Genomic DNA, 24984 nt, shown 5'->3' with positions numbered 1-24984 from the left:
TTATTCAAACCAAAAACCCACCTATTGATGCAGTAACACCCAAGGATAAAGGGAACTGTTATTAAGAACTCTAACAAACATTGCTCGCCATCATGTATGTCTAATTCCATCTACACATTTAAAATTTACTTGTCATTTGGGTGCTAAGATATCCTTCTGCTCAAAGTATGACTCTACTAACATTGTATCTATTTCCACAATAAAAAATACTTAACAAAAGGGGGAAGCCAACACCCAGGATAAAGGATTTAATCCAGTAATTTATTCCACACTCATGATCGTTCTCTGTAATCAGAATACAAGTCATAAGAACAATCTATCAAATAATTTGCTGATAATCTTAAATAATGCAGCAAAGCATTACTTTTAATACTTCTCTCTTGTAGATTAAGTTTAAAAACTCAAACAGCAATCTTCATTTTCAATAAAAAAAGTTTTGAATTTAAAAAAAGGACACTATATCAAGCTGTTTCATAATTTAAGTATTTTCCATTTATAAAAACACTTTGGAAGCTTGAGGCTTATACCCATTTCTCTACTCACCTGCCCCACCCTCTCCCAATCTCACGTTAGTATAGGGTTGCTGCAAGAATGCTAGGCTTTAGACATTAATCTCTCCTTTAATATAGTACTTTAAAATCTGAAAAATTCAAGAAAAAGATTACATGTCATGTATTTTCTTCAAATAAAAAAGGAAAACTAAGTGAATTAATTTTAGGCATACTAACAGTGTCCCTTTGAGGTAGAATGCTAAAAGGACTTTTGATCAAATCACAGCCTAATTGAAACCTCTGCATCAGAAACTAACTTCTCATAAATTCTCTCTAAAGTTAACTGTAGAGACTATTAGGTTTAACATATTAACAAGAGCCTTCCAAGACAATATACAGTGGGCAAGAATGTTAATCCTAAAGCTGCTGCCTTCATGTACACTGAAAGCATGTAGTTCTCCTATAATAGACATCCTAGATCCATTTTCAAAGTCTTTAGCATTCTATTACGAAAAGCACAGCCATGCTAACTTCAGTACACAAACCATAATCCCACACCTACAAAACAAAAATAGAATTAGTGGCAGTTTATTGCCTTATACAAATTTAACCAACATGGCAACCATGCCAAAGGAATTAAAACATTTTCAGGACATATGTACAGACTGTACATCTCAAAAACAGTTGAACAATAAAATGCAAGAACAATCTGTGCATCATGTATCAAACTCAACAATTGGGTGAAGACATCAATGCAATAAATGGGATTACAAAGGCACTTCCCTACACAAAAGAGGAAATGAAAATGCAGCCTACAGGGAGCTTGAAGAGTGCGTAACTACTGCACAACCTCAACTTGGGAGGAAAAAGAAAAAGCAGATTTAATCCAACGTTTATAGGATTCAATGTGATCCACTTTTACAAAAAAACTGTCACACAGTCTCCTCCTTGTCTTTATGTTGTTTTTCTTGGCTCTCTGTTTCTATGCTTTGGCTCCTTCGGCGATCACGTTTGTCAGACTGGTCCTTGCTATCGCTGTGATCTCGTTTGTGGGAACGTTCTTTGCTTCCGCTGCGCTTCCTAGATTTTTCTTTGCTGGGGCTATGTTCTCGTTTTCTTTTCTCAACACTGTCAGTTCTTCCTTGACTGCCACTTCTACTTCGTTTGTTTGATTTTTCTTTACTGTCATTTTTATGTTTACTTGATTTCTCTTTGCTCCTGCTTCTACTCCGTTTCCCTGCGTTTCTACTTCTACTCCTACTTCTGTGTTTTCTTTCTCTGCTTCTACTTCTACTATGTTTTCTCTCTTTCTTGGAATCTTTTTTGTCATCTCTGTGTCGCCTGTCATCTTTGTCTTCTTTATGTTTCTTTTCTTCTACCTCACCCCTACTTCTCCGCTCCTTGGACCGTTCTCGTGATCGCTCCTTTTCTCGGTCATTACCTCTTTCCTTATCATAGTCACGGTCTCGTCTTCTACCTCTCTCGTTTTCTTTCTCTCTTTCCCGATCCCTGTCCCTTCTATCCCCTTTTCTATCACGACTCCGACTACGGCTTCTATGTCTTTCCCTACTCCTGCTATGTCTGCGTTCTAGCCCCCGATCAATACTCCGGGATCTTCGCCTTTCTTTCTCCCTTTCTTTGGCTTCACGCTCTAGTCGCTGGCGTTCTTTCTCTCTTTCTAATTCTCGGTCAAAACTAGAAGACCCATGGCCTTCTCGATGATGGCTTCTACTTCTGGATCTTCTCGGGGACCTTCGTGGACTCAGTGATCTCCTTGGAGACCTAATATTCAGGAAAAAAGAGGAAGGGGAGAAAAAAGCTTGAATAAAACATAAGCGTTACACATGAAGAATAATTTAAGCAAAATATTTGCCTGTTCTCATTTACAGATGCATAATTTGTTGAACATGCCCTTAAGGGTAGAAAATGGGGGAAAGATGACAAATTATATGTAAGAATGTGATACTAATTTCCAAGAACTTTTGCATAAAGCACATTTTAAAGCTGCAGTAACTCAAGGGTTACATTACCTTGAGCGTCTGCGCTCAGCATGTCTGTCTATTTCCTCAGCGCCTTCCTTTCCGTCCTTCTTGATTTTCCTTGGCCTGGTTTTAATCTGTTGATCAATATTTTTCTGAACCGGAACCGGAATTCTCGGAAACAAAGTAGAAAACCACTCCAGTTTTGTGAGAAAAGATCGCAGCATTTCACCAATGGTCATTACGCAGCCTCCACCAGCCTTCACATCTAGGTCCTACAGAAACACAAAAGATATCCTGGCCGTCAAAAAATTTATCTCAATAAATATAAGAATACTATAAAAAATACAACCATCTTTGGAATCTCAAATACAAAAAAATTCTAACAAAAATTTCAGTTTGTGTACCTTTCTAATCTGGTAATGAATGATACACAGAAATATCTGGGCTCAGTGTGTGCATGCAGGTGAGAACAAACCCTGCAACCTCATGGACAGAAAGAGAAGTGACCTCTCTCAGTTAAAAAAGAATATGAAACACCCCCTTACATTACTAGACTATTTGGAACAATCAAATTTACATTCCATATACCTACTAACTATACATTTTATTTCTGTGGACACGTTTGCATACATTGTTCCTAGCGGCGTAACCTAGCTACATATGAACTACTTTAAATAGTTCCTGTCTAAAGATTATCTTTTAACAGCTCTAATATAAAATGAAGCCCTAATAAAACTGGAAGCAATAGCAAACCAACTGCCATGAAGCAGTGAGGTTTCTAATTTAGAGTTACGTAGAAAATAAATAAATAAACAAATAATTGGAAACGCATAATCCATGATGACCATTGTCTCTGAAAAGGGTCATTACCGCATGAAGGCCTTCTTGCTATGCCCTCTCACAGCTCAGGACATGTTAGTCAGCTATTGTCAGTCCCAAACCTATAGTGCAAGCACACAAGGAAAGTGAGATTTGTTATCTAAACAGGAAAACAAGAGCTAAAGGTAAAACTGCTTGCACTCACACACATTTAAGTGTTCAGATATACAGTATTTCCAAATATAATCGCTGCAGATATCTAAGGAAGAAAACAATAAGTTAGCTTAAATAGAAAGCCTCAGGTTTGTAAATACAATAAAAAACAGATTAAACAGAAGCATTCAGAAACAAACCTAATATCAACTTATGAAGTGGGACATGCTTTTTAAATATAGAAAGGAGAAGCACCCTAGCCTGAAAAATCTTATCTAAAAAGAAAAAACGATTGTGATTTATCATCTAACACACTTTTGGCCTCTTCCGAGATAAGAAACAGACTGTAAATAGACTTTTTACAAAAAAAAAAAAAAAAGTACAGAGAAAAATTCTCCATGTCTATATGAGTGAGATTTATTTAGTTGTGCATGTAGTAATAAAAACACACCAGAAAGATTTCCATTAGGACTATCCTTTAATATAACCAATTCTTTGGATACATTTTAAATAGGGCTACTAAAATACCACTCAGTTTTCTTTATGAACCTTAAAGTGTAATGGTGGGGACAGATGAATGGACAACAGTGATCATTGTTAAGATCCTTCTGTGATCTTGGACTTTAATACATGTATTATTTAAATCTGACACAGTAATGTATTCCAAAGTACTTTCTGAACATATGTAACAAGTTCAACCTTATGCTTGAATGCTAAGTTTTACATTAAAAAAAAAAAAATCTGAACCACTAAAGAGAGGTTTCTTTCTGTAAACATGTATAGTAAGAGTTAGAAAGCTGGGACTGAAATAGTCTGATCACCTTGAACAAGTTATCTAAACCCTCACCCTATTTAAATTCCACTCAGCTCTAAAATTCTGCATTTCTATACAAATGGAAATATTCCTATTTGGAGGAAATTATAGGGTAAAAATCTGAAAAGTCCCAGAATATATATTAAAAAAAGCAATAATTACTATTTCTATGTGCATGTCGTACCACCTCAATCTTGAGCATGGCCAACTAAAAAGTCACTATCAACTGTACAAGTCAAGATCTATACACAGAACACAACTAGGAAGAGAAAACTCAATAGTTAGCAAAATAAATCTAAACAATTTAAAAATTTGAAAACAAGACTTAAAAAATTTAACCTAAGACATATAAAATCCACCCTAATTTTAGTAACAGGACATTAATTCCAAAAGTATGTGAGTGAATAAATTTAGGTACAGAAAATTCTGGAAGATGTTAAATCATCAATAAATAAAAAATATTTTAAAAGGATAATCAGAAGAAAATTAATTATTACCCTTGTTGACATACCTCTTCATCATCAAGGAAGGATTCAAACCAGTCCCACAGATCTGTAGGGGGCTGTGTGTACCTAGAATCACATAAGACTGATTAAGCTTAGGTCAATTAAAATAAGATATTTATTGAAAATGTAGAGAAATGTATGCTCACCTTATATACATAAATCCAAGGGCTCTAATATATGGAGAGTCTGTGTGTGTTATAAGACCCATCACTTGCTTGCGAGTTAATTTCAGAGTAAATAATTTGTATAACAGGCAAAAAGCTGTAGAAACAATTCCTCCTGTTCCAACACCTCGAACCTTTAAGGGAAAGAATTAAGACAGTGGTAAAGTAATTAACAGAGATACTTAATACCAACTGATTAATCCTATTAGCTATTAATACAAGATACAATCCAGAACTGAGAACAGACCATTAAAAAAAAAAGCTTTTCTAACCCCAGGGAACACTTGACTTTAGATTTTTAAAAACACAAACTAACTGTAACTTGGTATGTAATTGACAAACTTTTAGTTTTCCAAACATAAACTTAGTTATTAGACACAGAAAAACTGAAAAATGCACGTACTTCTACTTACCCCTCCGCACATCCCTGTTTGGCCAGCTGTTTTCCTGCTTCCTTTCTCCCATGGTTCAACATGCGTGACCTGAAAATAGAAAAGAGAAACACAACAAACATTCATGCTTTGAATTTTAAAAAAATGATTCAAGTAAACCCCAATCCATAACAGAGCAGCTCTTCCAAAAGTTTGGAAGTTGGGCATTTTGACATGATGTATATATTTTGTTTACATACATTTTAAAGTATGTAAACCATCTCTGAAAACTGCTTAGATATTTCAAATAGCACCAATAAAGCAACCTAGGGTTTAACAAAACCTCAACAACTTTACACAGCAGAAATCCCATTAAATTAGCTTTGTAGGGAGCAGATATAGGTGGAGATATGAAATTTCTAGTCTTACACACTTAAAAACAACTTTAAAATACCCTTAATATTCCAATTTTGTGGTGATTTAAAATTCCACATTATAAAATAAAGAAAAAACAAAGTGTGCTAAAGTAGTAACAAATTACTTCTGAAGCAAAATCATCAAACTTGATATTTACACATTTTTTTAAAACCATGATCAAGCATTATGTTCATTTCTGACTAAAGATGAAATTACAAAGGCCATACCTACACATAGATTATTCTAGTTACTGTATATTTTCAGCCTGATTATATGAACCAATTCAATTTTCCCCCCAAATATAAACTGGGTCAAAAACAGTAAGTATAACTTGCATTGTCAAGTATATTCAAAGATACAGATCTTTGCTAAAGTGGGGCACCCTATAAAAACAATATATTTCACCTAAAAACAGCAAAGAAAGATTAGCTGTACAACAGATAGAACAAAGGTGTTTTGAAAAAATAAGATCCGTATTAGTTTCTTAACTTGAAACAAAACCAAATGGTTTTGAAATCCTGTTCTTTTACTACGTATTTCTGAAATTTTACTTCCACCCATCCATTATTACATGAAATAGTCCTTGTCAATGCCTCAGACAGAAAAGCATGCATTTAAATGTAAACACTACACTATTTTGCTCAGTGGACTAAGCTGCACTGCTTTAGAGTTTTATTTCCTTCCCCCACCTTGCTGTGAAGAGATGTTTCAATTCCTTAAAGGCTAACCAAAGGGGTGGATGCCATTCAAAATAGACTTACAAAATAGGAAGCCTATATATTTCAACGATTATTTGATCTGGATAACAAAACCCGAGTCTTCAATTTTAGAACTAAATTTAAATAAATTGTAGTAGAATCTTAAGTGTTTCAAGACACAGTATGTAAAATTTGAAAGCAAACTTTCCCCTCAATCCTATTAACATTTGCCTAGGTTATTAAACAGAACCTGCCACAAAGAGCAGGAACCCGATCTCAACTGAATAAGGGTTAAATATTCACCACATTGTATCCACACTGAAAAAGGCCTTACCTTAAAAAAAAAAAAAAAAATCTAGTTCACAGTATTACAATTACTTACAATATTAAGAGTACACAGAAATTTCAGTTTACTTTATATACCCAAAGTTGAATTATATTCTCAAAATAAGATCTCCTATCAAAACCAACTGGTATCTCAAAATCCTTTAATAAGCTATTCACTTAGGGGAAAAGGTGGACAAAACGTAACCTGAAGGCAAATAAAGAAAATTTCCTCTCTTATCACCTCTACAGATATGTTCAGGTCAGGGAAGATAACTTTTATGTGGTCTGTCAAGTGGTTTTTAGGAGTCAATACAGACAAAACGTATTATGTCAGATGTCTTAGTTTAAGTATTTAAAGACCTTTAAGATTAACTGATATTCTTTAATAGTATAAGTTTATCTTAGGAGGCCTGGAAGATAATTTTTAAAAACTACATAATTTTAGGTAAATGGAGAAAGCCTACCAAATTCGTGAGGAAAAGACCAAAACCAATGGTCAAAAAAAAAAAAAAAAAAATCTAAGTAGCCGTTCATTTAACCAGGGAAATGCATTTATGGCGATTGAGCATGATTAATAATGCATACCTCTACCTGCGACCCTGGGCTGCTCCGAGCCTCGCTGCAAGACTGAGTCAATCCTGCTAACGAAACAAGAACTGAGACAAGAGTGCAGTGAGGAGGCGCCAGGTGAGCTCCCCAGCACAGCCAAGCCAGCACCGACCCTGCCGCAGAAGCCCAGGGCCCAGATAATTCTAAATAAGCCCAACGCACAGGTGACTGAAACCACTCACTCCTGACCTCCTGCTGCTAAAATTTCCAGGCCTTCGGTACATCTTTTCCACTTGCACCTCTCCACCCTCGACCCTCCCACTCCACCCGACACACACACTGACCATCTCCCTGTCCGGATCGGATAGTGAATACCAACAACACGAGGCCAACAATGAAGTCAATACACGAACTGGCCCGGGGTGAGCGGGAGAAGCACCAACAAGTTGGCGCTGAGCAGATCCACGTCAAAAGAAAGAAATTTAAACTGTAAACTGGAGAGGCTTCAGTTACTCCTTTCTCCTCTCCCCCAGTCCTCCCGTCCCAACTCCCCCCAGGGGCGGGCAGGAGGTTGGGGGAAGAGAGAGATCAATGGCGGCGGGCTCTCCTGGCCCTAAAAATCTGAAAAGGAAATGAGAGGGCGGCCCCAGTTTGACCCCTCCCTGGCGAACTACAAGCCACAGCTCCCCCTCCGTTCAACCTTTCCTCAGCTACAGATCATCAGACCTCGAGGGCCGCCTCCGCCCGTTTCCTCCATACCCCTTCCTCGGAACTTAACATCCCCCCCACCCCGCCAAGTCTAGTCGCTTCGTACCTTAAAGTAGATCTCGTCCACCACCTCGTGGTAGGTCTTGAGCTCGTACAGCTGCACTTTAAAGTAAGGCGACGACAGGATATTGGTCAAGATCATGGGGTTGAGGTTCATAGTCTTTTCGTTGCCCCACAGCGGCAGCACATTGCCCTGCTTGCCCGAGACTGCCGGCTTGGTGGTGCCGCCGCTGCCGCACTGCTGCTGCTGCTGGGCTGCGGCCGCTGCCGCCTGGTGCTGCGGCTGCGAGTTGCCTGTCAGCGCCGGGCTGTTGTTAGCCATGTTGCGGCGGAAGGAAGAAGGGAGGGAGAAGGGAGGGGGAGGCGGCCAAGCTCGATCTCGCTCTTCGGGACAACGGTCCGGGACCCTACTCCATGGAACGCCGTCGAAGAGGGGGCCGCCTCGCTGTCCCTCAGCTGGGTGAGGGAGGGCAACCGGAACGTAAGAGACGGACCCCTGGTCGAGAGCAGACGCCGAATCGCGGGCCTCGAGAACTCCAAGCAGACACCGAGCCGGCGGCCTGGGAGCGCGCTCTCTTCCGCCAACTGCCCCTGGGAGCAAGATGGCGGCCCCGGCGGATATGACGCAACACGCCCCAGAATTCCAAGCTTAGCCGACGGCCAATCAGAGACGCCCAGGTGGGCTCGAGATTCCTCTTCCTAGTTCCGCGAGTTCGGCGCACACTGCGGTCGCGGCGCTGGCCTCTACTGCCCACCTCTTAGGAGGCTTAAACACTGGGGATTTGGTGGCCAGGGGAGGGGGTTGTCGGTTTGATCTGTATGTTGGACTGCGGCCCGGGTTTCTCCTTTCGGAAGCTGAGCGGGAAGGCGTTCGGAGGGCTGTGTGCTTGCAAATTCGTGACTTGATTCCTGTGGAGTCTCTTGGGTTCACAGTTGTCGTATTCTCCGATAGGACCGCATTCATTCATGTGATACCGACGCAAAGTCGTCCGCCAGCCTGTAGTGTCTGGCCGGAGGTCTTATTATTGGAACCTAAATTTATTCAACAGTAAGGTCGAGATAACATTTTAGTGGACTGTTAAAAAAAAAGGCATTTTTGCTTTAAAAGAGCTGCTGTACCTGTAGCTCCGTTTTGTTACGTGACTTCTATTTGAGTACTTCCATTCTGCCGATGCACTCTTGACTGGGGGAGGAAGAGGTGGAAGAAGCTGCTGGGTGTGAAAATGAGTCAGAATCTCATCTTTCAAAAGCCACTGTTAACCTAGAGAAGATTTATGGTGTTTGGGAGCTAAGAGAAGGCGAAAAAAGGCAGTAAAATTTGTGCAACTATTCATGAACTAGGCAGTTTTATAATCAGTAGCCTGAGTATCCATAGAAGCAAGGAAGATCAAGCTCAGTAGGGGGTAGTCTGGCTGACCGAGGGCAGGAAATACACTTATGGGGGAGTAACGACTGTGTAGGAATTGGACCACGTAAGTGCCTGGAATCCCGAGATGAAACATTAGGAATTTAATGGCATTTAAACCCAAGGTTACAGCTATGACTCCAAAGTCACCTTCGATGCTAATATGCCAAATAGTCTCAGGTTCCAGTTCATTCTTAACAGTGTTGCCAGAGTCATCCTTCGAAAAGTGCCGCACTCCTTACTCAAAACCTTGGATGCTCGGTGTTATCCTAATTGCCAAAATCCAAGGACATTTTCCATTCTCCATCCTATTTGATTTCTCATTGTGACACTTTAATCATTTAGTCTTGCCTAGAAACTTGAAGTAGGAAGTTTGAAGGTGGAGTTTTTTTTTTTTTTAAGTATTTAAACTTTTTATTATCGGAATATAGACTATTAAAACTGTCTCCTTTCAGGTGAACATTGAAGGGACTCAGCCATACATATACACGTATCCACTCTCCCCCAAACTCCCCTCCCATCCGGGCTGCCACAGAACATTGAGCCGAGTTCCTTGTGCTATAAAGTAGATCCTTAGTGGTTATCCATCTTAAATGTAGCAGTGTGTACATGTCCATGCCAAGCTCCCTAACTGTTCCTACCCCCTATTCTTACCCCCACCCCAAGCTTAAGTTGGTTCTCTGTGAGTCTGCTTCCTAAGTTCATTTGTATTTCTTTTTAGATTCCATATATAAGGGATGTCACATGTTTTTCCTTCTCTGTCTGACTTAATTGGAGATCTTAAGTTCAGTGGCTTAGACACAGAGGAGGGGAAAAGGATAAGACAGAAACTTTGGGAAAAATCCACACTTGGATGAAGTTGAACCAGTAGGAGATAGTGGTATGACAATGCAAGGAAAGATGAATGAGAAATGAATGATTATAGTGATTAATATTTAGAGCTGAACAGTATGTAAGTGATCATCCTGTCTAGTTCCTTTATTTATACTGGAGAACTAAAGCTTTTAGAAGTGGTTTTTAACTTCTTAGTAGATCTTGTTTTTCATTAGTATAGACTTACTTCCCAAGGAAAATAGATGATCCTAAATTTTCATGAATTACTGTTTTTTAAAAAAATATTTATTTTTATTTGTTTGGCTGCATAGAGTCTTAGTTGTGGCACGTGGGAGCTAGTTCCCTTACCAGGAATCGAACCCAGCCCCCCTGTATTGGGAGCACAGAGTCAGCCACTGGACCACCAGGGAATTCCCTGGATTACTGTTAAAAATAGCATGAAAAAAATTTTGAACCCAGTTCTTTATGTGTATTTTTTTTGCCTTGATAATAAGTTTATTAAGTTTACTCAGTGACATTAATTGCCAAATCCTACGAAATGCTTAAATCTTTTAAAAATTCATTTACCTCTAGACTTTGAGTGAAAAGCTTAGTAGAGAGATTGAAGTTTGATGTCAAAGTTTCAGTGGCATCAAACTAAGTATTAATATCAAATCAGGTATTAGGATAAAGTGCTTGAGATATTCAGTGAATCCCTAAAACAGCCTGAATGTATAACTATTACCCCCATTTAAAAAGTTATATTTAACTTAGGAATACTACACTGCACATAGATAAAGCTGGGAAGTTTGGTTTGCTTCATTTTGATACATGTACACTTATTGTCTTAGTCTTTGCAGGCTATAAAAAAATCACAGACTGAGTAACTTATTAACAACAAAAATTTATTTTTTACAGTTCTGGAGTTCTGGAGAGTCCAAGGCCAAGGGGAAACTCTCTTCCTGCTTCACGGTTGGCCCCTTCTAGCTATGTAATCACAAGATTGAAGTGATGTGGAAGTTCTCTGAGATTTCGAAGAGCACCAACCCCCATTTGTGAGGGCTCCTCCCTCATGATTTAAGTACTTCTCAAAGGCTCCACCTTCTAATACCGTCATACAATCATATACTAGGTTCCCTTTTTACCTGGCTTCTTTGACTCGAGATAATTTTCATATTCATCCTTATTGCTTGTATCAGTTGTATGTGTGCTTGTTTTATTTTTTTACTGTGTAGTATTCCATGGTATGGAATTCCTACTATTTGTTTACTCAGTTATCTGCTGGTGGGCATGTGGATTTCTAATTTTTGTCTATTACAAATAAAGTCACTATGACTATGAACATTTGTGTACTAGTCTTTGTGTAGATGTTTTTCTCTTGGTGAATATCTAGATGTAAGACTGACTGAGTCATATGATAGGTATATGTTTAACTTTTTAAGAAACAGCCAAACTTTTGCAAGGTGACTAATATTTTACATTCACAGCAGCAAAGTCTGAGAGTTCCAGTTGCCCCATAAACTCATCAACACTTAGTATGAGGATTTTTTTTTCTTTAATTTTAGTCATTCTAAAGGGTGTGCAGTAGTATCTCACTGTGGGTTTAATTTACACTTCCCCTTATGACTGATGATGTTGAACATCATTTCAGGTACTTACCAGCATTCATATACCTTCTGTTGTGAAGTTAACTTCAAATCTTTTGCCCATTTATTTATGTGGGTGGTTGTCTTATTGAGTTGGAAGATTTTTGTTTTACATGGTCTGGATAGAAATCCTTTGAAACATGCATTGCAAGGATTTTCAGTCTGTTTCCTGCCTTTTAATTTTGCTAATGGTGTCTTTCAAATACTTTTTTATCTTAATGAAGTCCAAGTTACCAAAGTTTTGTTTTGCTGATGATTTGTGCTTTTTTTGTTCTAAGCATTTCTATCTTTAAGACTGAAATGACTTTCTTATGTTTCCTAAAAGTTTTATAATTTGAGAATTGATACTTAGGTTTGTGATCCATTTTGAGTTAATTTTTGCCTATGGCGTAAGGTAGAGTTGATTTTCTTTCTTCTTTTTTTTTTCACATGGCTATTTAATTGATCCAGCATCATTTGTTTGTTTTTTTAATTTTATTTTTTACTTTATTTTACTTTACAATACTGTATTGGTTTTGCCATACATTGACATGAATCCACCACGGGTGTATACAAGCTCTCAATCCTGAATCCCCCTCCCACCTCCCACCCCATATCATTTCTCTGGATCATCCCCGTGCACCAGCCCCAAGCATCCTGTATCCTGTATCGAACATAGACTGGCACTTTGTTTCTTACATGATAGTATACATGTTTCAATGCCATTCTCCCAAATCATCCCACCCTCTCCCTCTTCCTCAGAGTCCAAAAGTCCGTTCTATACATCTGTGTCTCTTTCAGCATCATTTGTTGAAAAGACTTGTTTCCCTGTTGAATTGCTTTAGCATCTTTCTCAAAAATCAACTGACCCATCATGTATAAATTTACTTTTGAACTCTACTGTGTTCTATTGATCTATCTTTCCGCCAAAACCAAACTACCTTGATCACTGCAGCTTTATAGTAGGTTTTGAAATCAAGCAGGTTAGGTCTTCCAACTTCATTCTTTCTTTTAAAAATTGCTTTGGTTACTCTAGGGCCTTTGTGTTTCCATCAATTACTTAAAAAAGAAAAAAAGTCTGGCATGTGGAAGGTGTTTGATAAACATGTATCATTTATGAATAAATAATAATTAAATTGCCAAATGTAACTAAACATAATATTTTGAAGATTTGATTGTTCAAAACAAACTACAAAAACAACCACCACAATTCTAAAGTAACAAAAGAAGCCATTGACTAAAGTACCCAAGAATAAAAATCCGATACTACCGGTAGGTTGTTATAGTCAAAAGTGTTAGACAAAGCTATCCCTGTTTCCTTGGTTATGACTTCAAGGTACTGAATCAGATGAAGTATGAATTGAGATTTAAGAATTATTAGGTTTGGGGAAAAATAGATACATGTATATGTATGGCTGAGCCCCTTCGCAGTTCGCCTGAAACTACCACAACATTGTTAACTGGCTATATCACAATACAAAATAAAAATTTTAAAGTTTGGGGAAAAAAAATTAAAAGAATTATCAGGTGTTAGTAGAACCTGTCAATCGTTTCACAATAAACATAAGTCAAACCATTCTACTATATGCCTTAAACTTACACAGTGATGTGTATCAGTTATTTTTCAACAAATTGAGTGAATAAAACAATTCCTGATCCGGGAAGATCCCACATGCTGCGGAGCGATGAAGCCCATGTGCCACGACTATTGAGCCTGTGCTCTAGAACCAGGAGGCTGCAACTACTGCGCCCATATGTGCCACAGACACTGAAGCCCGTGTGCCCTAGGGCCCATGCTCCACAACAAGGGAAGTCACCGCAACCAGAAGCCTGTGCACCACAACGAGAGAGTAGCCCCCACTCACCACAGCCAGAGAAAAGCCCTCGCAGAAACGAAGTACCAGCACAGCCAAAAATAAATAAAAATTATAAAAATAAATGAACTGCTCGCAACACATCTGACACCAAGTGTTAGCGGTTCCCCCACAAACCAACCAATTTTTCATCTGTACACTATGTGTCCTACAATTTAATTGCAGTCCTGATACTAATTACTTAGAGTTAGCACATACTGCACAGGTCAAGGGCTCAGTCCCGCATGACTTCCCAATTTAGGCATCAGTCACAAGCAGTGGTGAATGAGAGCAGGACCCTGTAGGGCTCTCCAGCTGCAAGTCCTTTCTATGCCCCTTGTTTCTTGTCGTAGAAAATAGGCTTCATTCAACCTCCCTGACCTTCCCAGAGTTCCTATCACTGCTCACAGAACTCAGAGAAACACTTTGCTTATTACTACAAAGGATATTATTAAGGAATAGCCAGATGAAGAAGTGCATAGGGTGAGGTTTAGAAGGACCTCAGTGCAGAAGCTTCTATCCCAGTGGAGTCTGGGGTGCATCAGCATACAGACGCATGGCTGTCTTCATCAATCTGGAAGATCTCTGAACTCCATTACTTAGAGGTTTTGTGAGGTTCTGTTATTGATACATTGGGATGCTTGATTGAATCATAAGCCAAGGAGGTCAGAAAGAAAGAAAGTGAACTTGCTCAGTCGTGTCTGACTCTTTGCTACCCCATGGACTGTAGCCCATCAGGCTCCTCCGTCCATGGGATTTTCCAGGCAAGAATACTGGAGTGGGTTGCCATTTTCGTCTCCAAGGGAGGAGGCCAGGATAGGGCCGAAAGTTTCAACCTTCTAATTACCTGATTTGGTTTATCTGGCAACCAGTTTGTATCTGAAGCTATCTAAGGGCCCAACCAGAATCACCTTGCTAGTATATAAACGATACTCACCAAACAAACAAACAAACAAACCCTCATCATTCTAGAGATTTGAAGGATCTTATAAGCTCTTGTTGGGAGTTCCCTGGTGGCCTAATGCTTAGGATTCTGGGCTTTTACTGCTGTGGCCTGGGTTCAATCTCTGGGTGGGGAACTGAGATCTTACAAGTACTGCAGCATGGCCAAAAGAGCATGGCCAGCTCTTATTTTTGGAACTGAGGACTAAGAACCAAATATTATAACAAAAGATGCTCCTATTACTCCTATCACTCAGGAAATTAACAAGGGTTTTAGAAGTTCTAGTGCTAAGAACTGAAGACAAAGACCAACATACATATTTCTCAATGACACGGAGTTAACTGACTTCCTGGATTGTCCTCACATTTATTGAAGACTTTGAATTAGGCTTACTCTCCAAGTGGAACCAATAATTTATTAATTTGTTTCTTCAACAAATTTGTTTCTTCAACAAATTAATAAATTATTGGTTCCACTTTGAGAGTGGAATGATGAAGTGGGATGCTGCTGTAAGAAAAGGATAGTCAGTTGTTAAGAACACAAACTCTGGGGCTTCCCTGGGGGCTCAGTGGTAAAGAATCTGCCTGCCAATGCAGGGGATACAGATTCAATTCCTGCCACCTGCAGGGAAGTTACAATCAAGTTACAATGCTATAACAAAACTCCTTTCAGATCTATCTATTTGTTTATATGAATGAGGTTTTTAGCACTTACATATATAAGTATGAAAAAAAATAGCAGGAATTCCCTGGTGGTCCAGGGGTTAGGACTTGGTGCTTTCACTGTGGTAGCCAAGGTTCAATCCCCGGTCACTGGGGAACTAAGGGCCTTCAAACTGCACAGAATCGCCGAAAAAAGTATAGTATTGATATTATGCTGTGTCTCATCTTTTTTATTTTTATTTTTTGCCTTGCTGCACAGGATCTTAGTTTCCTGACCAGGGACTGAACCCATGTCCCCTTCAGTGGAAGCCTGGAGTCTTAACCATTGGACCACAAGGGAAGTCCCTTCCCACAAGGGGAGGACACACGGGAATCAGCAATATTCATAAACAGCTATATGTACTAACTGTTTAAAAAATATATCTTATTAAAAGATGTAGTTCTCATAAAATGTTACTTTCATGTTTAATAATCACATCAATATTTATAGTATGTGCCATTTTGATCAACTGTGCATTAATAGTGGCTCAGATGGTTAAGAATCTGACTGCAATGTGGGAGATCTGGGAAGATCCCCTGGAGAAGGGAACAGCAACCCACTCCAGTATTCTTGCCTGGAGAATTCCATGGACAGAGGAAGCCTGGTGGGCTACAGTCCATGGGGTTGCAAAGAGTCGGACACGACTGAGCGACTAACACACTTTCAGTAACTGTTGAAAACAGTCATATAGAAGAAAAACATTAACACTTAGAGCTTTATAATCCTAGGAAATGACATTATTTTCTTTAACATATAGATTTATTTAGAGAGAAGTATGATAAAGTGATCACTAGAAGATGTGTGAACATAAATATGTCATTTGGAAAAAATTTTATAAGTAGAATGAAAATACTGGATAAAGGAGGAGTGATATAAAATTTCTTACTTCATATGGAGCTTTTTCATCTTTTTTTTTTAATTGCAGGATAATTGCAATGTTTTGGTGGTCTCTGCCGTACATCAACGTGAATCAGTCATAATCATATATACATCCCCTCTCTCTTGAGCCTCCCCCAATCCCATTCCACCCCTCTAGGCCATCACAGAGCACCAGGGGGCTCCCTGTGTTTTACAGCAGCTTCTTGTTAGTTACCTATTTTACACATCAGAATGTATACATGTAATGTTACTTCCTCAATTTGACCTGCCCTCTCCTTCTCCCACTGTGTCCACTAGTCTGTTTTCTACGTCTGTGTCTCCATTTCTTCTCTGTAAATAGGTTTCTTAGTACTATTTTTCTAGATTCCATATATATGCATTAATATACGATTTCTCTTTCTGACTTCACTCTGTACAATAGGCTCTAAGTTCATCCACCTCATTAGAACTGACTCAGATGCATTCATTTCTATGGCTGAGTCATATTCAACCACAGCTTCTTTGTCCATTCACCCGTCAGTGGACATCTAGGTTGCTTCCATGTCCCGGCTTTTGTAAATATACTGCAGTGAACACTGGGGTGTGTGTGTCTTTTAGAATTGCGGTTTTCTCAGGGTATATCTCAGTAGTGGGATTGCTGGTTCATATGGTAGTTTTATTTCTAGTTTGTTACGGAATCTCCATGCTGTTCTCCATAGTGGCTGTACCAATTTACATTCCCACTTCATGTCTTCTTAAAATGGCTATTGTATCAGTTAGCTACAGTATTAAATTTCATTGAATACTTTTTTAAAAATTTTATTTCTTGGTAGCACTGCACAGTATGTTAGTTCCCTGACCAGGGATTGAACCTGTGACCCCTGTAGTGGAAGCACAGAGTCTTAACCACTGGACCACCAGGTAAGTACCACACTGAATACTTTTTAAAAAGCAGTGTAAATATTATTTTCAAACATCAATATTTATAATACATAGCAAGTTAGACCCATTACAAACACTTAAGCATTTGGTGAAAATTTTGACATCAGTTAAAAAATGTGTGAATAGAGAACAAGTAGACAAGCCACAAACTGGGAGAAAATACCAGACATATATGATAAAGGACTTTTATCCAAAATATACAAACAATGAAAAATTCAGCAAGAAAATTAACAAGCTGATTTAAAAATGAGCAAAAGACCTAAGGTGTCTACCTTGCCGAAGAAAATATTGCTTCCCTGGTGGTTCAGTGGTAAAGAATCTGCCTAACAATGCAGGAGACACGGGATCAATCCCTGTGTGAAGAAGATCCCCTGGAGAAGGAAATGGCAACTTACTTCCGTATTCTTGCTTGGGAAGTCCCTTCACAGAGGAGCCTGGTGGGCTATATACTGTCCAGGTCGCAAAAGGGTTGGCTATGACTTAGTGGCTAAACAACAACAACAAAGAAAACATACAGATGGCCAATAAACATATGAAGGTCTTCCCCGGCAGTTCTGTGGTTAAGACTCTGAGCTTCCATTGCAGGGGGTGCAGGTTTGATCCCTGATCAGGGAATTAAGATCCCACATTCCATGTAGTGTGGCCAGAAGTAAAAAAATAAATAAGCATATGAAAAGATGTTAAACAGTATGTTTTTAGGAAATCCCACTATACACTTACTAGAGAGACCTAAATTCAGAACACTGACAACACCAAATGCTGATGGGATGAGAAGCAGAAACTCTCATTCATTGTTGATGGAAAGGCAAATGTTATAGCCACTCTGGAAGACAGTTTGGCAATTTCTTACAAAACTAAAAATAATTAAGGATTCTGATTACCCTTTGCAATGTGTGTCGGGTGGATATTTCTCCACACCATCAAGCAATGCTCAAGACACCAACTGGGTGTCCTACAGTTCAAGTTAACTTTGACAAGGATCTACCTGGAGATTACGTCAGACCCCATAGGTTAAGGGCTCCTACAAGTCTGCCCAGCCCTTCCTCTCAGTTAGACATTGGTCACCAGTCTAGGTTGTTTCCTGTGCTGCTGCTTCTTTTAACATTTATTTCTTTACTTGGCTGCTCTAGGTCTTAGCTGCAACATGCGGGAAATTTTAATTGGGATATGTGGGATCTAGTTCCCCAGCCAGGGATCAAACCTGGGCACCCTACACTGGGGAACATGGAGTCTTAGCCACTGGACCACCAGGGAAGTCCCTGATAACTCCCCAGTCATTTATTTCATGTTAGACACCCATACCTGGTGGAACAGTCAAGCCATAACAGAGGACCTCTATGTTTCTTTTTCACTCAAAACAGTACTTGGTCCAAAATAGGCTCAACTGTACATACTTATCAAATAGATAATCTTAGTTATTTCTCCTTTTTCAACTGAAAAAAAAGTTGACAGAGAGGGTAAGTAAATTTCCAAAATTTAGAGTGTAATAGTCAAATTAGGATTTTAGGTCTATTTGACTTAAAACTCATCCTGAAAATGTATAACATGTCCTGTATCTCAGTGGCACTTAGAATCTAGTGGAGGAAGCTAAGATTAGGTATGTTGAGAAAATGAGATGACAAAGATTAAGCTACAATATTGGCTGTGGGAAGGAACAGATGCAACTGACAGCTTGAAAGGGTCAAGATTTGGTGATTGTCCAAATGTGGGAAGGGTGGGAATGAATAGAGCCAAGGATGATGATCAGGCTTTGAGAGAGTAGAAGACCAGGAGAATGATGAAACAGGAAAATTTGGAGCAGGAACTGGAGCTGGATATGAGAATTCAATTTTATTAATGAACCACCAGCAGGCAAGGCAAAAACTCTAAATCCAGGAATCCTATACAAATCATTTATTAATTTCTAAAAAAAAATTTCTTTAAAGGTTTGAAATTGTGGTAAAATATACATAAAATTACCATTTATTTGATTTGGGTAATTTTTTTGGCCACACCATTAAGAATGTGGAACTTTCCTGACCAGGCATCAGGAAAATCTATGCCTTTTGCAGTGCAAGCATGGAGGCTTAACCACTGGACCACGAGGGAAGTCCAAAATTTACCGTTTTAAAGTGTATATTGATAGTTCAGTGGCATGAAGTACATTAATATTGTTGTGCAACCATCCCCATCATCCATCTATAGAATTTCTCCATCATTCCAAATTGAAACCCATTAAACAGTAACTCCCAATTCCCTCTCCCAGCCCCTGGCAACTAGTATCCTGTTAGGTAGTTAGTCAGACATGACTGAGTCCCTGCCCAAGCCTGGATGGGGTCATCTTTCCATCCCCCACCTGGACACTGGTGATCAGAATATGCCCAGGGATCCTTCCTTTATTTAGTCAAGGACTGCTGAGTTTCCAGCCTTGTCAGGACCAAGCTAGATAAAACTTGACAGCATAGGCTGGAGCAGGCCCACCAAGACCTAAAAGGTGACTCAAAGTAACCTGGAGTTCATTATGCCATATTTATAATAAATGAGCAATGCAGCTTTTGCATTACTCGCCCCACCCCCCCAGCATACACACATACACACACACACACACACACACACACACACACACACCATGGGTTTCACTTGGGTGCTTATGGGTAAGTGCATGCACACGAGGAGGAAAATTATATAACCTAAAGCTGTCAATCAACTTGCCAGTCAAATGATGCAGGACCCAGGGAGGGACTTTCCACCACTCTGAAAAACCAACCTACCCCCATTGTGAGGCTGCTTCTGGTTTCCAGACAGCCGGCTCTTAGCTTTTCTTGGGAGAGTACTTCCACTTTGCCAATAAAACTCTTGCTCCTGAAGACTGTCTGAGTCTCTCATCTGAATTTTTTCCCTTGAGAGAAGAACCAAAGATATCATCATTCCACTGGTGAGACTTCTACTTCCTGTCTCTATGAATTTGACTATTGTAGATATCCTGTATAAATGGAATCCTACCAAAGGGGAGGAAATTAACTTTTCCCTTACCTTTTTGAGTTCTTGCCTGAGATTCCTTGTAATAAAAGATGGATTAACAAGAGAAAAACAGATAGAAGCTTATTAACATATATCTAGGAAGAATGAGTTACTGAGAAGGCCCAAGCTACCATCTTACATAATGTCTTCAGTAAAGATAAAGGAAAGATACTGGGGTGGTGGTGAGAAGAGCCCAGTTATGGGAGGTCACCAGGAAAAGCATGGTAAAAGGCGTAATGTTTGTTTTATAGATTTAAATCAGTATCTTCTTTCTCCAGTAAGATTTCAAGCAATTTAGTCATCTTTCTCTGCCAGATAGAGGGAGATACTCTCATAATTCCTTTATAAACATATATTTCCATTTCAAAAGGGTAACGTCTTCTGTGTCTGCTGTTTCTTTATTTTTTTAATTTTAATTTTTTAAAAGGACCACCAGCCTTTTCTTTCTTTTTAAAATACTTACTTATTTGGTTGTGCCAGTCTTAGTTTTGGCACGTGGGATCTTTACTTGCAGCACGGGGTCTTTAGTTATGGCATGCGAGATCTTTAGTTGCAGCATGCAAACTCTTAGTTTAGGCACGTGGGATTAGTTCCTTGACCAGAGATGGAACATAGGTCCCCTGGACCACCAGGGAAGTCTCTGTCTGCTATTTCTTTAAACAATCAGCTAAAAACAGTCCTTATGTCAAAGAGGCACATTTTGGGGAGCCATTTCTGCTATCCTGCATTTGCACCTTCCCTGAGAAGTTTCTGCCTTTGAAACATCCCCAGAAGATGATTTGGTACATTGCTCCATTTCTCATTGAATTAACCTCTTTATCCCGAGAATAGGTCAGCTAAATTAAAGCGTGCTATCTAATGTCAGGAGGCAGTGATGCAGGTTGGCTTCCAAAGTCACACCTATATGGTACAAGCAATCATGTACTCAGTAAGAGGCATTACCACAGAAACAGAAGAAAAACAAAGTTAATGGTTAGAAGAGAATATAAACAAAAATTTTGAGTCTAGGGAGCAGTTAGTCAAGATTTCTAGATGGTGGGCTTGAAGAGTCTTCAGAGTAAGTAGAGGCAGCAGTAATCTGATAGATTTTCCTGTTATCTCTGGTTGATGTCAGGTGTTCTAGTCAAATATCTGAGTGGGCCACAGAGCAAAAGGCACAAAGTTGGTCTGGATGTGAGATGTTGTGGCAATTTCTCTGAAGTTTATCTCAAGTCATCCAGCTTCAGCTTTGAGAAAATGGCAGTTTTTGTCTTTATGATTTCAAGTAACAAGAGTGGGAAAAATGTGGAAATGTTAGTTTAGTGACAGTTATTGGTGAAAACTAGAAGAATTCAGGATTCAGTCTAATTTGCAGGTAGATAACAAAACCTCTTGGCAGGAAAGCAATGACAAACCTACAGTGTACTGAAAAGCAGAGACATTACTCTGCTGACAAAGGTCTGTATAGTCAAGGCTATGGTCTTTCCAGTGGTCATGTACGGTTGTGAGAGCTGGACTGTAAAGAAGGCAGAACGCCAAAGAATTGATGCCTTTGAACTGTGGTGCTGGAGAAGGCTCCTGAAAGTCCCCTGGACAGCAAGGAGATCAAACCAATCAATCTTAAGGGAGATCAACCCTGAATATTCACTGGAAGGATTAATGCTAAAGCTGAAGCTCCAGTATTTTTGTCATCTTGCGAACAGACAACTCATTAGAAAAGTTCCTGATGCTGGGAAAGATCAAGGGCAGAAGGAGAAAAGGGCATCAGAGGATAAGATTGCTGGACAGCATCACTGATGCAGTGAACATGAACTTGGGCAAACTCCAGGAGAAGGTGAGGGACAGGGAGGCCTGGTGTGCTACATGCAGTCCATGGCATCGCAAAGAGTTGGACACGACTGGGTGACTGAACAACAACAACAAAACCTCAGAGGCAATGGACAGGACTAGCATCCAGTATCCACAAATCCAGTTCTATTGAAGATTATTTTTCCTCCCCCACCCACAATACAATATTTGTCCTTCTGTGACCACCCTATTTCACTTAGCATAACGTTTTCCAGATTCATCTATGTAGTAACATGTCAGAATCATTCCTTGTAAAGGATATATATGCCACTTTTGTTTATTCATTTATCCATTGATGGGCATTTGGGTTGTCTCTACCTTTTGCTATTTTGAATAATGCTGCTGTGAACATTGGTGTAAAAATATTCATTCCAGGCTCTGCTTTCAATTCTGTTGGGTACATAAAGTTAATAGATAAACTGAGGCATGCTGGAATTTTTAAGCTTTTGATCAAACAATAAAAAAGAATTTCAGCAAACATCAGTTAAAATCTGGTCGCTCCTAATCACTGTCAGGAACTAGAGGAAAAGCTTTTATAGGAAAGATGCCAAAGCAAAGCAAGGAAATTACTTGACTGGATACCACTTGTTGACAAAGAAATGCAGAAGGGTGCAATAAGAAGAGTTCATTTGGGGTCTTAGGAATTACAACTCAGGAGACACAGATTTTGGTAAAACCCATTATTTGGGGGAAGAGAAAGTCAAGGGTGTATAAAGGCAAAAGCCACAAGGTTGTTAAAGTTGCCTGCCAAAAACTATGACTGACTGGACACAAAAAAGGAAATATTTGTCTTTAAGGGATATCCTGTAAGGCGTTCTTTCAGGGTAGAGGTTCAATAAGTATCTTGAGTTTTAGAACACTGGGCAGACGGTCTGGATGCTTGAATTAAGAGAGTGAAGGGAAGTGAAAGTTGCTCAGTCGTGCCCGACTCTTTGCAATCCCACAGACCGTACAGTCCATGGGATTCTCCAGGCCAAAATACTGGAGTGGGTAGCCTATTCTTTCTCCAGGGGATCTTCCTGACCCAGGAATCGAACCGGTGTCTCCTGCATTACAGGCGGATTCTTTACCAACTGAGCTATCAGGGAAGCCCTGAATTAAGAGAGTAAGTGGTGTTAAGTTCAGACTCTACCTAGGCTCACATATGCATGAGTCACACTTCTTTAGCGGTCTTCTGGCTCCGTTTTAGAGAGCTTAGCAATATCTATTCCATTTTGTTTTTTGCTTCAACAAACTTAATCTGAAATATCAATAACCTCAGATATGCAGATGACACCACCCTTATGGCAGAAAGTGAAGAGGAACTAAAAGCCTCTTGATGAAAGTGAAAGTCGAGAGTGAAAAAGTTGGCTTAAAGCTCAACATTCAGAAAACGAAGATCATGGCATCTGGTCCCATCACTTCTTGGGAAATAGATGGGGAAACAGTGGAAACAGTGTCAGACTTTATTTTCTTGGGCTCCAAAATCACTGCAGATGGTGATTGCAGCCATGAAATTAAAAGACGCTTACTCCTTGGAAGAAAAGTTATGACCAACCTAGACAGTATATTCAAAAGCAGAGACATTACTTTGCCGACTAAGGTCCGTTTAGTCAAGGCTATGGTTTTCCTGTGGTCATGTATGGATGTGAGAGTTGGACTGTGAAGAAGGCTGAGCACTGAAGAATTGATGCTTTTGAACTGTGGTGTTGGAGAAGACTCTGGAGAGTCCCTTGGACTGCAAGGAGATCCAACCAGTCCATTCTGAAGGAGATCCGCCCTGGGATTTCTTTGGAAGGAATGATGCTAAAGCTGAAACTCCAGTACTTTGGCCACCTCATGCGAAGAATTGACTCATTGGAAAGACTTTGATGCTGGGAGGGATTGGGGGCAGGGAGGAGAAGAGGACGACAGGATGAGATGGCTGGATGGTATCACTGACTCGATGGACGTAAAGTTTCACATACTGAATGGCCAGGGAAGTCCCTAGGTTTCCATTTCTTAACACTGAGACATTTGCATGCTTCAGTTTTGTTTATACAGGCTTTGCAGGGCATTAGAGCCACCTCAGTCCAACAGCCCCCTTATTTAATTGATTTAAAACTACACAGATGTGGAATTAACTTACTCATGTTTAAGATCCTGTTTAGATTATATATTCTGTAATAGGGCATATGCTCCTTCAAGGAAGGCTGTTGGTTAAAACTCTTGTTTCCTAGAGCCAACAGGAACCTGCTGAAGCTTACCTTAAGTTATAAACTTTTCCATACAAGACTAGAATCCTCAAAATGTCAAAAATAAAAATTGTGCAATGTATCTTTATGATACCCCGAAGGGGTCAGCATTGTGCTTTGCATATAGTAGGTGTTAACTGTTTGAAAATATATTATTTCCCAATATATTATTTATGATGTACTAATGGGTAATCTTTACCAACTGAGCTACCGGGGAGTGGCTCAGAGGTTAAAGCGTCTGCCTCCAATGCAGGAGACCTGGGTTCAATCCCTGGGTTGGGAAGATTCCCTGGTGAAGGAAATGGCAACCCACTCCAGTATTCTTGCCTGGAGAATCTCATGGACTGAGGAGCCCGGTGGGCTGCAGTCCATGGGGTCACAAAGAGTCGGACACGACTGAGTGACTTTACTTTACTTACTAATGGGTAATTAATTCATTAGTAAAATCAGATCGAGTCTCAAAATAGGACTAAATTCCTCTCCCAACCGCAAAGGCAGCTTCGTTTCTCCTTTCCTCTTTAAGGTTTTCTCTCACATATTAGAAAGAAATAACTTTTGAGGTGTTAGGTTGAATCTCTGCAAGGGAAAGGGCAGACGATAAAGTAACTTTTCTAAGAGGTCAGACACTTGTGTCCCCAGCATGCGGTAGTTACCAGTTGGAGGTTTGCGGACTAAGGTGTCAAGGCTTTTCTGAGTTCAGATGTTACCGACAGAGCTTTAGGCAGCCCACGGTCCCCTTTAAGG

At 39.6% G+C, this 24984-nt stretch overlaps 2 protein-coding genes and 1 long non-coding RNA gene across 7 annotated transcripts in view; 1 reads left to right on the top strand and 2 right to left on the bottom strand.

The window, feature by feature from the left end:
• Window positions 1-240: 240 nt before the first annotated feature.
• On the bottom strand, window positions 241-8663 carry PRPF38B (pre-mRNA processing factor 38B). 2 transcript variants are annotated; one of them, XM_004002260.5, is made up of 6 exons: window positions 8106-8663; window positions 5343-5411; window positions 4912-5063; window positions 4771-4831; window positions 2522-2745; window positions 241-2273 (listed from the first exon to the last, which is right to left on the bottom strand). In XM_004002260.5, the coding sequence occupies exons 1-6, from the start codon at window positions 8379-8381 to the stop codon at window positions 1424-1426; spliced, it is 1632 nt and encodes a 543-aa protein (XP_004002309.4). In that variant the 5' UTR covers window positions 8382-8663; the 3' UTR covers window positions 241-1423. The 2 variants fall into 2 exon arrangements, with proteins under 2 accessions (XP_004002309.4, XP_042107684.1); XM_042251750.2 differs by lacking the exon at window positions 8106-8663 and adding an exon at window positions 7636-7914.
• An 89-nt stretch (window positions 8664-8752) lies between these two features.
• On the top strand, window positions 8753-11619 carry LOC121818611 (uncharacterized). The gene is made up of 2 exons (XR_009599864.1): window positions 8753-9107; window positions 11196-11619. It is a non-coding gene; the product is annotated as an uncharacterized LOC121818611 (long non-coding RNA).
• EEIG2 (EEIG family member 2) overlaps window positions 9850-24984 on the bottom strand; it is a 117847-nt gene continuing 102712 nt past the window's right edge. For 3 of the 4 annotated variants that reach the window (XM_042251712.2, XM_060412295.1, XM_060412302.1), the window contains one exon: window positions 9850-20078. In XM_042251712.2, the coding sequence (XP_042107646.1) occupies window positions 19895-20078 (184 nt within the window). In that variant the 3' untranslated portion in view covers window positions 9850-19894. The remainder of the gene's footprint in view (window positions 20079-24984) is intronic. The other variant, XM_042251717.2, reaches the window with a different exon arrangement.

Source organism: Ovis aries, chromosome 1 (assembly GCF_016772045.2).
Source record: "Ovis aries strain OAR_USU_Benz2616 breed Rambouillet chromosome 1, ARS-UI_Ramb_v3.0, whole genome shotgun sequence".
NCBI classification, from domain to species: domain Eukaryota; kingdom Metazoa; phylum Chordata; class Mammalia; order Artiodactyla; family Bovidae; genus Ovis; species Ovis aries.
This window is presented reverse-complemented; position numbering and strand designations above follow the sequence as displayed.